Here is a 14,315-nt window from a genome sequence, read left to right as displayed (position 1 = left end):
GCAAACAGGAAAATTCATGAAAGGTCTGTTTAAGGAATAACTAAATCCTGTGGCTGAGCCCCTCACCCCTGAAGCTTGCTGGCTGTCCCTTATCTACCATCAGCACAAGACAGGGGCTCTCTCTCTCTGAAGAGACGGAACTGAAGTCTCCCTGGTCCCGGCCCCTGCTGGCCCCTCAGCACCAAGAACACTGGCAACTGGGCAGGAGATCAGAGAATTTCTCTTTGGAGGACTGATGAAGAGAAAATTACAGATACAGTACTGCCAAGTGGGGCACAGGTGCACTGGGCTGAATAATGGCCACCCGAAGGTATCAGGTCCTAATCCCAGAAGCCCAGAATTGTTGCCTTATAAGAAAAATGGGTCTTTGCTGATGTGATGGAGTTGAGGATCCTAGAGTGGGGCAGCGGTCCTGGATTTTCTAGGTGGGCCCTAAATGCCATCGCAAGTATCCTTACAAGAGAGAAGGACCAGGAGATTTCACACACACAAAAGAAGAGGCAGTGTGAGCACAGAGGCTGAGACTGGAGATGCAGCCCCAAGTCAAGGAGGTCACGCAGCCACCAGAAGCAGCAGGGAACAGATTATCCCCTAGAGCCTCCAGAGGGGACACAGCCCTGCTGATGCCTTGATTTCAGTCCTGTGATACCAGTTTCAGATGTCCAGCCTTCAGAACTGTCAGAGAATGAACTTATGTTATTTTAGGCCACCAAGCATGTGGTTTTATGTTTGGTTGGTTAGTTGGTTTTGTTTTTCACAGCAGTCACAGAAAATTACACCCAGTGAAACAAGCAAGCTGCCCACCAGCCAATGTCTTACACAGAACTTTCCACTGGCTTCTTAATGTCCTAGTCTTAAAATATGAACAGACAGCCAAGAATCAAGAAACAAACATTTGAGAAAATATTCTAATCTGAAGAAAACAAACATATAAAAAGGAACTTGAAAGAAGAAACATGTAGAAAGTTTAGGAAAACTTTTTTTAAAACTATAATATCCTCCAAAAGATCAGAAAAACTATTGCAACCATAAATGGAAGACAAAAGGTTATTTTAAACAATACTTTCAGGAGGAGAAGGAATCCAAGTGTGATAAGAGGTGGCGTCTAGGAGATGGGCATGGCTACCCTGAAGCCTGTGTGGACTGTGTGTTCTCACTGTCTTCCAAAGAGTACAGGGCTGGGGCAGAGGGGAAAAGAGAAACTTCACAGTGGAGAGACCTGACAAATAACGACCTCAGCCAGGTGCTCAAGGTCATCCTCAACAGTGACAAGTCTAGGGGCCAAGCACGGTGGCGCACGCCTATAATACCAGCTCTTTGGGAGGCCAAGGTGGGCAGATCGCCTGAGGTCAGGAGTTTGAGACCAGCCTTGCCAACATGGTGAAACCCATCTCTACTAAAAATACAAAAAAAATTAGCTGTGCATGGTGGTGGGCCCCTATAAACTCAGCTACTCAGGAGGCTGAGGCAGGAGAAATGCTTGAACCTGGGAGGTGGAGGTTGTAGTGAGCTGAGATTGTGCAACTGCGCTCCAGCCTGGGCGACATAAGCGAAACTCCATCTCGAATAATAATAATACTAACAAACAACATGGCTGGGTCATGTTGCCGGTATGTACCCCTGATGTGATGAAAATGGTACTTTACCTCTGTGGTCTTCTTCCTCCCCACATCCCATAACCGCAGTCTAATCATGAGAAAAACAGACAAATCCCAATTGAGGAATATTCTACAAAATCCCTGACCAGATCCTCAAACCTGTCAAGGTCATAAAAAACAAGGAAAGTTGGAGGTGTTGTCATAGTCAAGAGAAGCCCAAAGAAACAGGACAATTAAATGTAATGCGATATCCTAGTGGGATTCTGGAATAGAAAAAGGAGATTCAGTGAAAAATAAGGAAATCTGAAGTATGGGCTTTAGTCAATAATGCCTTAATTGTGGTTCATTAATTGTAACAAGTGTATCGTACTAATGTGATGCTAAAAGTAGCAGGAATCAAGTGTGAAGTATAGGAGAACTCTCTGTATTCACAGTTTCTTCCAAGTTTGAACTGTTCTAAGAAAAACTTTTTAAAAATTTGATGACAGAAATGTAATGAAAAGGATGGAATGTGAAGCTGAATAAACCTTCCAGAAAATAAACCTAAAAAGAGATGGGAAATACAGCAAAATATAATAATTTTTTATTCAAAAAATTAAGGGGTGTAGAGCAAAAGGTCCAATTAGCTGACAAAATAGGAGTCCCAGAGAGAAGGAACAGAGGAAATGAAGAGAATAAAGACAGCAGAGAAATCATTCAAGATTTCCTAGCACAGGACATAAATTTCCAGAATGAAAGAATTCACCAAGTGCCAATCACCATGGATAAAAAGGGCACATCCTCGGCCAGGCACAGTGGCTCACGCCTGAAATCCCAGCACTTTGGGAGACCAAGGCAGGTGGATCATGAGGTCAGGAGTTCGAGACCAGCCTGGCCAAGATGGTGAAACCCGTCTCTACTAAAAATACAAAAATTAGCTGGGCGTGGTGGCAGGTGCCTGTAATCCCAGCTACTTGGAAGGCTGAGGCAGGAGAATTGCTTGAACCTGGGAGGCGGAGATTGCAGTGAGTCGAGATTACTTTAGCCTGGGCGACAGAGCAAGACTCTGTCTCAAAAAAAAAAAAAAAAAAAAAAGGCACATCCTCAGGCCAATGGTGATGAAGATCCTGCAAACTTCCACGAAGACAAATTTAAAAATTAATAGTAAAAAATAATAGAGATAAAAGATAAGGAATCCAAATGGCATCAAATCACTTAACAGCACCACAGGAAACGTAAGAAGACAATGCATGAATGAACAACCTCCACATTTTGAAAGCCTGACACTGAGATCATGTCATAAGATGGTGCGGCCACGAATGGCCAGAGCTGCCTTTCTGACCAGCATTAGATAATGAGAGCAAGAGCCTTTGTTGTTTTTACACCAGTGAGATTTGGTTTTAACCTAACCCAGTGGATCTCTAAGTGTGGTATATCAGCACCACCTGGGAACTGCGAAGCCTCAGCCCCCACCTCAGGCCTAATACAACAGAAACTCTAGGGGTGGGACTCTGCAATCTGTGTTTTAACAGATGATTCTGATATGCAGAGAAGTTAGAGCACCAGCAACCCAAGGGATCCAGAGACAGAGAATAACTTAAGCAATTAAGTAATTGTCCCGAACACACGCACATCCTGTGACCGAACACTCCTATTTTTAAGTGAATACATTAGAGAGAAGATGACACAAATAGACTTGGGCGCTGGATGTTCACTTGCAACATTGTTTACAATAGAGAAAAAGCAAAACAAAAATAAAAACAAAACCCAACCCAACTACCCCTCAACTAAGAGATGGAAAAATTAACTGTGGTTTACTTATATCATGGAAAACTATTCCGCAGTATAAAAGAAGACACTACACCTACATATAGCAACATAGATAGATCTCAGAAACAGTGTTCAGTGGGGAAAAAGCAAATTACAAAAAGGAGTAGGATATCATTTATAACTTTACAATATAAAAAATGTCTATAACACAGAGTCTTTATTGTTTGCGCTTTCACGCATTGTTTAAAAATGTGAAACATGCAAGTGTAGGATACAGTCTAACTTCAGGGGAGTGGAGAGAGGGAGGTGGGGTCTTCCTGTCTCTAAGTCTTCATAAAGAAAGGGAGAGCTGACACCTATAAGGCAAAAGATTAACATCTAGATATATAGATAACTCTGTTCCTTTTTAAAGTTTTGACTGCTTCACAATTGGAATGCTTAAACAAATTATATAGCTGCAAGGATTAGGAAGTGCTCTAAGACAATCAGGCAGAAAGAGGAGGAGCTGGGTTTTTTTCCGGCAAAGGTGGGCGGGGGGAAGCTCCTTACAAGAGGTAACTTCAATACCCAAAAGACAGAAAGGGCAGGCCTTGGAAAGATCTGAGAGAAAGGCTTTCCAGACTGCAGGAAAAGCCAGTGTGAACAGCCAGAGGCAGGAAGGAGCCTAGCTTGCTTGCTGGGGAATGAAATCAAGTCCTGATGGTCGGAGCTAAGGGAGCCCAGGGCCAGCAGGGGTGGAAGGGATGGGTCAGAACACAGACAGCCTTGGAACTCAGATGAGGGGATGTGGATTTTATTTTAAACACCATGGGATGCCAGTTGAAGGATTGTAAGCAGGAGTGTGATATGATCTTTGCTTTTTAAAAAAAAAAATTTCTCTGCCATTGAATTTATACTAGAGGTGGGTAAGTGAAGAAGGAAACCAGTTAAGAAAATCCTGCACATTGCTAGCTGAGAGAAACAGGAGAACGGTGTGGCTTGGTGGTGGCAGTGGAGGTAGTGCAAAGTAGTCACATTCAAGATTTTTTTTTTTTTTTTTTTAGACAGACTGTCATTCTATCGCCCAGGATGGAGTACAGTGGCGCCATCTCAGCTCACTGCAACCTCTGCCTCCTGGGTTGAAACAAACAATCCTCTCGCTTCAGCCTCCCAAGTAGCTGGGATTACAGATGCGTGCTACCACACTCAGCTAATTTTTGTATTTTTAGTAGAGACGGGATTTCACCATGTTGGCCAGGCTGGTCTCGAACTCCTGACCTCAAGTGACCCGCCCACCTCAGCCCCCCAAAATGCTGAGATTACAGGCATGAGCCACAGCGCCCAGCCTCAAGATCTATCCTGAATGTAGAGTTAATAGGACTGCTGACTGTTGGATGGGAAGTGGAGGAGTATGGGATAACGGAGTCAAGGATGACTCCTGGGTTTTGGGCTTGAACAAATGCATAACCAGAGGTGCTGCTGAGTTGGGAAAGAATGAAGGAGGAGATGGTGTGGGTTCAGAAGGAGTTATGTTTGGGCATGTTAAATTTGAGTTGCCTATTAAAATAGGCCAGTGAAGCTAATGAGTGGGCATCTGATAGATGAAACTAAAGATCAGAGAACTGTATGAGATCTTGGAATCCACTGGATGGATAATTTAAAGATATTAACTTTTGGCTCTCATTTTTCCTAAGAGCATACCCTCTATCACACCTGGAGACCATCTTCCACAATGCTTTTTTTTCTTTAATCATAACCTCCTTTCAGGTTATGATTAAGGAGACAAATGTAGCTTTTAAAAGCTGATATAGAGCAGCTTGGTATTTTAAAATCTTTTATCAGATTATCTTCATTGATTCAAATGTTTAACAGTTTAATCAGCAATAATGTTTGCTATTTTTGTCATTCCAGGCAGAGCAAGTTTAATACCAAAAGAAAGTGAAGTTTAATATATATATATATATAAAAAATATATATATAAATAAATATATAATAATTATATATATATCTTTATTTGATTTTAAATGCTCTGGTGCAAAGCTTTGGGCTTTTGTTGCTCCTATTTAGGGCAGGCTTATAGGTGATGAAAGAATCATCTGGCATACAAAATATAGATTTGCCTTATCTGTAGGGTTTCTAGATAAAATACAAAATGGTCAGTGAAATTGAATTTCAGATGCACAGCAAATAGTTTTTTAGTATAAATATTGGAGCACACATATACTAAAAAAACTATGTGTTGCTTATCTGGAACTCAAATTTAAGTAGGTATCTGGCATTGTTATTTGCAAATATGAAAATCCTACTTATTCAAAATTATCAAAGTTCTATGACCAATACTACTTCTTGCTCCCTTGAACTCTAAACTAATAAATATCCATGTGCAGTTCTATTAGTGCTCTCAAAGGATGCTATAACCTATATCTATCTAGAAAAGCAGAAAACATATAGCTGTAATTCTTTAGGCCTTATTGCCAGTTTCTTGTTCATTTGATTTTGCCTAGTTAGTTTTGCCTTGAAGGGAAGTAAGATCACCAAACAGAAAGGAATAATATATGTGCCAGGCAATTTGTAAGTAGCAAAATCAAGAGATCTAATAATGTATTCCAGTCTGTCTTGGATTAGTTGTATAATAACCTCTGCTTCAACCTTCTCATCTGAAAAATAGGGAAAATATCTTTGCCCAATCCTTCTCACAAGAGTCTTTGAAATTTCACACAGATGATAACAATAAAAGCACCCCATGTTTCTTAGAAGATGGAGGAACTATTGTTCTCTACAATTTTTGCGGTAATATTTGCTAACCTCAGAAAACTACAATCAGACACTAAAAGATAGTCATTGTCAAAAAGCTGATCATTAGGTAGTGGTTTAAAGTTTTAATCAGAATATCAATGGTGATTCTTTTAGAACACGAAGAATTCATCTCATAAAGCTTTTAAAAAAACAAATGAGAAATCAAATATTTTTTAAAGAGAAACAGAGAAAAATGCCTTATCAGATTTAAGACAAATAATACAAAAAGTAAAACAGAATGGTATCAATGCAAAAAGCAGACAAATAGATGAAGTGAAAATATAGCCAGAAACAAACAGACCTGTTTTGAATCGTGAGTCAATGGGTAAGGAGGAAATTATGTTATGCATAGTGTTGGAAGAGTAGTTATTTGAAAAGCAAATCAATTTAGGTCCTTACCTCACACTAGACACCAAATTAAATTCCAACTAGATTTAAGAAGAGAGCAAAAACAAACACAACTAGAAGAAGATAGCAAATATTTATCTAATCTTTGGTGAAGGGAAGATTGTATAACTATAAAATAAAATAAAGGAAATCATGACATTAAAAAAACAGGTTTGACTATCTAAAAATAAAAATCTTTGGTATGCTAAAAAGTAACATTAGAAAGCCACTAAGGCCAGGTGCAGTGTTTCACACCTGTAATCCCAGCACTTTGGGAGGCCAAGGTGGGTGGACCACCTGAGATCAGGAGTTCGAGACCAGCCTGGCCAACATGACGAAACCCTGTCTCTACTAAAAATACAAAAATTAGCCAGGCGTTGTGGTGGGCGCCTGTAATCCCAGCTACTTGGGAGGCTGAGGCAGGCGAATCACTTGAACCTGGAAGGTGGAGGTTGCAGTGAGCCGAGATGGCACCACTGCACTCCAGCCTGAGTAACAGAGCAAGACTACATTAAAAAAAAAGAAAACTAATAAAAGTATTTGAATTTTTTATAAAAGGTTAACATCTCTGACATATAGAGTGCCTACAAATCAAAAAGAAAATTGATAGATACCAATTTGTCCCAGCAGATAAAAATGGGCAATTCATAGGAATAAAAAGTGAAATGAATTAATAAACACTTGGGAAAACATCCATGTGAATTATCAAGTCAGTAAACATAATTTAAAATATTCTACCATTTTTTGCCTTAAAATCAGCAAAAGTTGTCATTATTATTAATAATACTCAATGCTGGTGAGTGTGTCTACCACGCTTTCACATGATGCTGGTAGATGAATAGAGTAACACATTTGGAAACCAAATAGTATGTACCAAGAATTTGTCAATATTCATATTCTTTTGATCTAGTTATTTTACTAGAATCATCCTACATTTTAATTCAGTAATTACCCGGAATTACTAGATTATCCTATCTGGATTCGAGATCTATCTTGAAAGTTATATGACTGCTGACTGTTGGATGGGAAGTGGAGGGGTGTGGGAGAATGGAACCAAGGACGACTCCTAGGTTTTGGGCTTGAACAAACGTATAACCAGAGGTGCTGCTGAGTTGGAAAATAAAGGAGGAGATGGTGTTTGTACAGAAAGAGTTCCATTTGGGCATGTTAAATATGAGTTGCCTATTAAAATAGGCCAGTGAAGTTGATGAGTGGGCATCTGATAGATGAAACTGAAGCTCAGAGAACTGCAAGAGACTATGGAATCAGCTGGCTGGATATCCTAATCTAGTAATTCAGAGACTTTATCTTAAGGAAATCTTCCTTTTAAAAAATGCACAAAGATGTTCATCATAGTATTTTAAATATTTTGAAAACTGAAAAGAATGTGGAAATGATAAGGCAAACCAACTACTCAATGGAATGTTTTACAGCCATTAGCCATTCCAAATGTTATTTATAAAATGCACTGGCATGGAAAATGTTTACGCTATAATGAAATGTGCAGAAAAATCAAGGTTTAAAATTGCATATTGAATATAACTGTAACTAAGTGAAAAAAAATCTCAGCACAGAAACGACTTAAAAACCAACAGTGGTTGTCTTTTAAGGGAGCATCACGTGTAGTATTTTCTTATTTTTAAAATTTTTCTACATGTTAAGAGTTCTATGTTATGGAAAAGGGTATAATGAAAAAAAAAGGTTGAAATTTTATGTCTGTGTGCCTGTGTGTGTGAAAGTGGGCGGGTGTGTCTATATCCATCTCCATGTCCTCTGTCCCATGCCCAGGTCCTTTGGAGTGCTGCTGTGGGAAATCTTTTCTCTTGGATATATGCCATACCCCAGCAAAAGCAACCAGGAAGTTCTGGAGTTCGTCACCAGTGGAGGCCGGATGGACCCACCCAAGAACTGCCCTGGGCCTGTGTATGACTCTTTTAGGAACATTTCTACTAGTTACTAAGCAGTTTTTCTTTTCAAAAAATATCCAGAGCCACATATGCTTCTTTAAGATGAAGGGGCAGATGGCTGCCCTCCCTTTAATATGGCCCAAGATGCGAAGTGACTGCGACTTCAATGAGATGGGTGGGTCTCCCAGGCCCTCAAAAGCAATGACGCCATCCCAGAAAAAGTATCCATTTTCTGGCTACAGGCTGTGGACTCACCAGGTCTACATTCCGCAAGCTCCTGCTGGGAATGTGTGTCCCAGGCCCAGTCCCTGCTGCCCTACACCGTATGTCTGTGTCTACTTTAAAGATTTCCATTCCCTGCAATGTCTGCTGCCCTGCCTGGCACCCCTCGCTTCCTTCCCACAAGCAACGTGGATGGGAAATATAATTGGAATATTCTGTCCCCGAAGTGGCTTTAATTCAGGAATGGAATGACAGCAGCCATAGTTAACATAAACATCAGGATGTCTGTGTTAGATACCTTTACACCTGCGCACTCTTCCTTGACCAATCAGCAGGGGGCAGCATAGGCCAAGTACACGGGGCCTAGACGAGTTCCCACCCTCAACGTATTCGTTGCAACCCTAGGGCTGGAAGAAAATATATTTTTCATCATTGTGCTTCTCCTTATTTTAATTAATGTGCTTCTTTTAGATACCGGATAATGACTCAGTGCTGGCAACATCAGCCTGAAGACAGGCCCAACTTTGCCATCATTTTGGAGAGGATTGAATACTGCACCCAGGTAGAAACATTTTCTCCCCTTGATCAACATTTACTCTATACGAAAAAGTCTTAAAGATGGCAAATACCGAAATATGAAATAGGTCAAGTCAGTCAGAGTACAAGATTTATGATCACAATAGTGAAAATTAATTTTCTCTAAAATGAAATGACTGGTGTCTCCATTTGCCCATTTTGTAAATTAAATACTAGTAACTTCACCAGCACACAGCACAGTGCCAGATGCACAGTAAGACTGGTGAATCAATCTAGTCCACAAGAATTTACCAAGTCCCTACTGGGGACCTAATGTTTTAATAGCCAAAATTGAAGCTTCACAGACGTATGGAACACATCTGCCCTCAAATAGTTTAGAGCCTGGCTGGAGAAATAACAACATGTGAAATAATTAACTGCATATAATTAATAGATTATATATCCAACTATATGTCAGGAGGATTAAGGGAATGAAATTTCAAAGTAATCTGGAGAAATTTTAACATCATCAATAATACCTGCATATCATTCATACTGCACAAATCACTTTTTTCGTATTTCATTTTATCCTTAGTGAGGAATGTAAAATATCCCTAACCTTATAGATGAGGAGTTAAGGCCTGAAGAGTCTGTCCAAGTCAGACATTTTTCTAGCAATCTGTGGTTCCTCTACAGATCCCTCTCCCATTCCTTCAATAATGACTCGAAATTTTTGCTTCTCTCCCTCATTTTCAGCAGACAGCTATGCTTCCTCCCTCATCAAGAGGGTGCAGATTATCAGAAGAGAATGCCCTCATTTCCTCCCTGTCTCTGATACAAACTTCTCTGCCTCTGCCGCCATTTCTCACCACCTGCCTTCCCATCTCTCCTCCCCTTCAAGGCCAGCCTTGCTGCCAGTATCACCAATCGCCTGCTCAGGGCTTTGTTCTGCCCGATGATCTCTTCTATCCCTGTATTCACTTTCTTTCCCTCTCTCTTGGTTCTCATTCTGCCAGGATATCTAATTCTGAGAATATTTTAGAAGAGTCAATAAACCACTATTGATTTATTTAATTTTGGGGGCAGTCTCGCTTTGTTGCCCGGGCTGGAGCGCAGTGGCGCCATCTTGGCTCACTGCAGCCTCCACCTCCCGGGTTCAAGTAATTCTCCTGCCTCAGCCTCCTGAGTAACCAGGATTACAGGCATGTGTCACCACATCCGGCTAACTTTTTTTGTATTTTTAGTAGAGATGGTGTTTCACCATGTTGGCAGGCTGATCTCGAACTCCTGACCTCAAGTGATCCACCCGCCTCGGCCTCCCAAAGTGCTGCCGCGCCTGGCCTACCTACTATTTCTTTAAATCCCCTCCTCTTCATTGTGACTAAAGACAGACAAATTTTTCAAACTGTAGTCATTTTCCAGCCTCACTACTCCATCCTCTTATTCCTTTCAGCTCAGGTGAGTGAACTGACATTTTTATCAAATACAGACTTCCTATATCACGTTATTGGAGGTTCTTTCAGAGAACTTTGTTTAATGACATTACGTTATTTTGTTGTAATCTGAATGGAATATACCCACTTAAACATATATACCTTCTTAGGAGTATTTTTCTCAATAGTCTGTAATATCCCTCTTAAAAGCAGGCAGTTTTACACAAGCATATTTAAAATGATTCACTATAGAAATTACTAAAAAACAGAAGGAACTAAAGAATGTTTTAATGGGTCAAAGGTAGTTATTTTTTAAACTCAATGATGAACACTCATGTGTTTTTCTGTTACTCAGGTAATGAGGGTCTTTTCTCAATTTGCATAAAATATTAATTTCTCCAAATTTAATTTTTCTTCCACAAATTTTCCCTAAACTTCTGGCAGCTGCTTCTGTTCTTCTATGTTACAATCTATTACTGTGAAAATGATCTAGCACACGGTTGTTTTTGTAAATGGTTTTCCTCACAGCACTTCAGCATTTCCTGGGTTATGCAAAGGGTCCCTCACATCCAGACTAGTTAAAGAATGCCTGTAATCCCAGCACTCTGGGAGGCTGAGGCAGGTGCCTCACCTGAGGTCAGGAGTTCGACACCAGCCTGGCCAAAATGATGAATGAAACCTTGTCTCTACTAAAAATACAAAAATTAGCCAGGGGGTGGGATGCATGCCTGTAATCCCAGCTACTCAGGAGGCTGAGGCAGGAGAATGGCTTGAACCCACAAGGCAGAGGTTGCAGTGAGCCAAGATTGAGCCATGGCACCCCAGCCTGGGCGACTGAGCAAGACTGTCTCTAAAAAACAAAACAAACAGAACACAAAAACATGCATTGTGGTACCCGCACGTGTGATATGTGGCACAGGAAAACTTATAATCAAGTGTAAAGTACCCAAATGGAAATGGAAAGCAGCTGGGAAGAGATCAAAAAATAAACCCTGTAGGCCAACATGGCATGTGTCTCCTCTCCTCCTCCCCCCAGCCCCCCACCATCACTCTTGAAGTCAAACACATAAGCTTTTTTTTTTTCAGTTGGAACGATTTTAGTGGAATTAGACTGGAATAATACAAATAATAATCTTAATTTTTTTTTTTAAATCCACTAATCTTTAAAAATTGGCCAAAGGTCTCCTCCTCTGCAAAGCTTTTCCTGCTCCACTCTGTCCCAGGCACCCATACACACTTCCATTATAGCGCTTACCCTCTAAGGTCTTTAGGATAAGGATGACTTCCCATTCATTTTGTATGCCCCAGTGCCTATAAGTTCCTATATTCTCAATAAATACTGGTTTCCGCATCTGTAGAATATGTTTAAATAACATCATCTCTAAGGTATCTTCTAGATCCAATATTTTTGTCTCTGATTCAAAGTTTTAATAATTTCTCCTACGGCAGGACCCAGATGTAATCAACACTGCTTTGCCGATAGAATACGGTCCACTTGTGGAAGAGGAAGAGAAAGTGCCCGTGAGGCCCAAGGACCCTGAGGGGGTTCCTCCTCTCCTGGTCTCTCAACAGGCGAAACGGGAGGAGGAGCGCAGCCCAGCAGCCCCACCACCTCTGCCCACCACCTCCTCTGGCAAGGCTGCAAAGAAACCCACAGCTGCAGGGGTCTCTGTTCGAGTCCCTAGAGGGCCGGCCATGGAAGGGGGACATGTGAATATGGCATTCTCTCAGTCCAACCCCCCTTCGGAGTTGCACAAGGTCCAGGGATCCAGAAACAAGCCCACCAGCTTGTGGAACCCAACGTACGGCTCCTGGTTTACAGAGAAACCCACCAAAAAGAATAATCCTCTAGCAAAGAAGGAGCCACATGAGAGGGGTAACCTGGGGCTGGAGGGAAGCTGTACTGTCCCACCTAACGTTGCAACTGGGAGACTTCCGGGAGCCTCACTGCTCCTAGAGCCCTCTTCGCTGACTGCCAATATGAAGGAGGTACCTCTGTTCAGGCTACGTCACTTCCCTTGTGGGAATGTCAATTACGGCTACCAGCAACAGGGCTTGCCCTTAGAAGCCGCTACTGCCCCTGGAGCTGGTCATTACGAGGACACCATTCTGAAAAGCAAGAATAGCATGAACCAGCCTGGGCCCTGAGCTCGGTCGCACACTCACTTCTCTTCCTTGGGATCCCTAAGACCGTGGAGGAGAGAGAGGCAATGGCTCCTTCACAAACCAGAGACCAAATGTCACTTTTTGTTTTGTGCCAACCTATTTTGAAGTACCACCAAAAAAGCTGTATTTTCAAAATGCTTTAGAAAGGTTTTGAGCATGGATTCATCCTATTCTTTCGAAAGAAGAAAATGTCATAAAAATGAGTGATAAATACAAGGCCCAGATGTGGTTGCATAAGGTTTTTATGCATGTTTGTTGTATACTTCCTTATGCTTCTTTTAAATTGTGTGTGCTCTGCTTCAATGTAGTCAGAATTAGCTGCTTCTATGTTTCATAGTCGGGGTCATAGATGTTTCCTTGCCTTGTTGATGTAGACATGAGCCATTTGAGGGGAGAGGGAACAGAAATAAAGGAGTTACTTGTAATGACTCAGCATGGGGAAAGATGTTCTTGAAAAAGAAAAAATCGTAAGACAATTGAAATGTCACTTTAGGTGACGGTTAGATGCTTTTAATTGTGCTGATTCATCACCAATTGTAAAAAATGTCGTGAGTAGTTCCAGTAGTATAGCAGAAGTGTGTATATACTCATCTAAATGAAATGCATACATTCCAAGTGCTTTCAGTAGGATAAAGCACCAATACAGATCCAGAGATTCAAACATCCTATTAATATACCTCATGCCTTAAGAAAATCCTCCTACTAGAAGTAAAAAACTGAGTGTGAGGTTTCCTACTGGATTTAAAACTCAAGATTTAAACTACTTATTTAAAAAATTTCCACTAATTAAATTTTTTCACTTAAAAGCAAAAATTTTAAGCAGCAGTGATACATGGAAGCATAGAAACATATCCATTTGTGGGCATAAGTGTCAATACATTTTAGGCCAAAACCTTCTATTCGTTTCAGTCATGGAATGACTACTAAACTCAAGTTTCTACCTGTAGAGATGGACAGGGCCCCAGGAGGAACAAGCCGCTGGTGGTCCTAAGGAGGGGCACTGATCCAGTCTCTTTCCTTCCACGGTTAACTTGCGTTTTCTCTCCCTTCATCATGTGATCCAAGTACACTGGGAACGCAAATGTGCTGAAATACACATAGCATAATTTGTATAGCTGTCAAAGGCAGATTAAAACAAAGAATTTTTTTCCCTAGGAGTCAATAAGGAAAGGAATTGTGGAACCCTTGGAGAGTTGAGGTTGACATTGACATGTTAGAGTGGGAGTTCTGAACTTGGTTTTCACAGATGAATTTTACTTCCATGAAAACGCATTGGGAATCTGTTCAATTTTACACACATACTTATGTGTGTAATGCTTAGAATGCTTTATCAGTAAGTCCTCATTTCATCCTCTTTCTGCTTCTCCTCTATCCTCATGCCCGCTTTCTTTCCTGTTGGTAGCTACGCCAAAGCATTCAAGAGGGAAGCATTCTCTTATTACCTGCTAGTTACTAAACATTACCAAACAAAAGGACTACGTGTGTGTGTATTATAAAAGGTATATATATACATACCTTTTTCCGACTCTCTCAGTTTCACCTGCATCAAAAGCATCACTTTC

The 14,315-nt window shown here is 40.9% G+C and overlaps 1 protein-coding gene across 1 annotated transcript in view; it reads left to right on the top strand.

Moving 5' to 3' along the window:
- The window catches only part of ALK (ALK receptor tyrosine kinase), a 738,718-nt gene extending 725,011 nt beyond the window's left edge, over positions 1–13,707 (top strand). The window contains exons 27-29 of the mRNA XM_032172602.2: positions 8,298–8,432; positions 9,110–9,200; positions 12,037–13,707. Coding sequence (XP_032028493.1) covers positions 8,298–8,432; positions 9,110–9,200; positions 12,037–12,735 — 925 coding nt within the window. The 3' untranslated portion in view covers positions 12,736–13,707. The remainder of the gene's footprint in view (positions 1–8,297; positions 8,433–9,109; positions 9,201–12,036) is intronic.
- The last annotated feature ends 608 nt before the right edge of the window (positions 13,708–14,315 follow it).

This window comes from Hylobates moloch, unplaced genomic scaffold (genome assembly GCF_009828535.3).
Source record: "Hylobates moloch isolate HMO894 unplaced genomic scaffold, HMol_V3 SCAFFOLD_13, whole genome shotgun sequence".
NCBI lineage: Eukaryota > Metazoa > Chordata > Mammalia > Primates > Hylobatidae > Hylobates > Hylobates moloch.
This window is presented reverse-complemented; position numbering and strand designations above follow the sequence as displayed.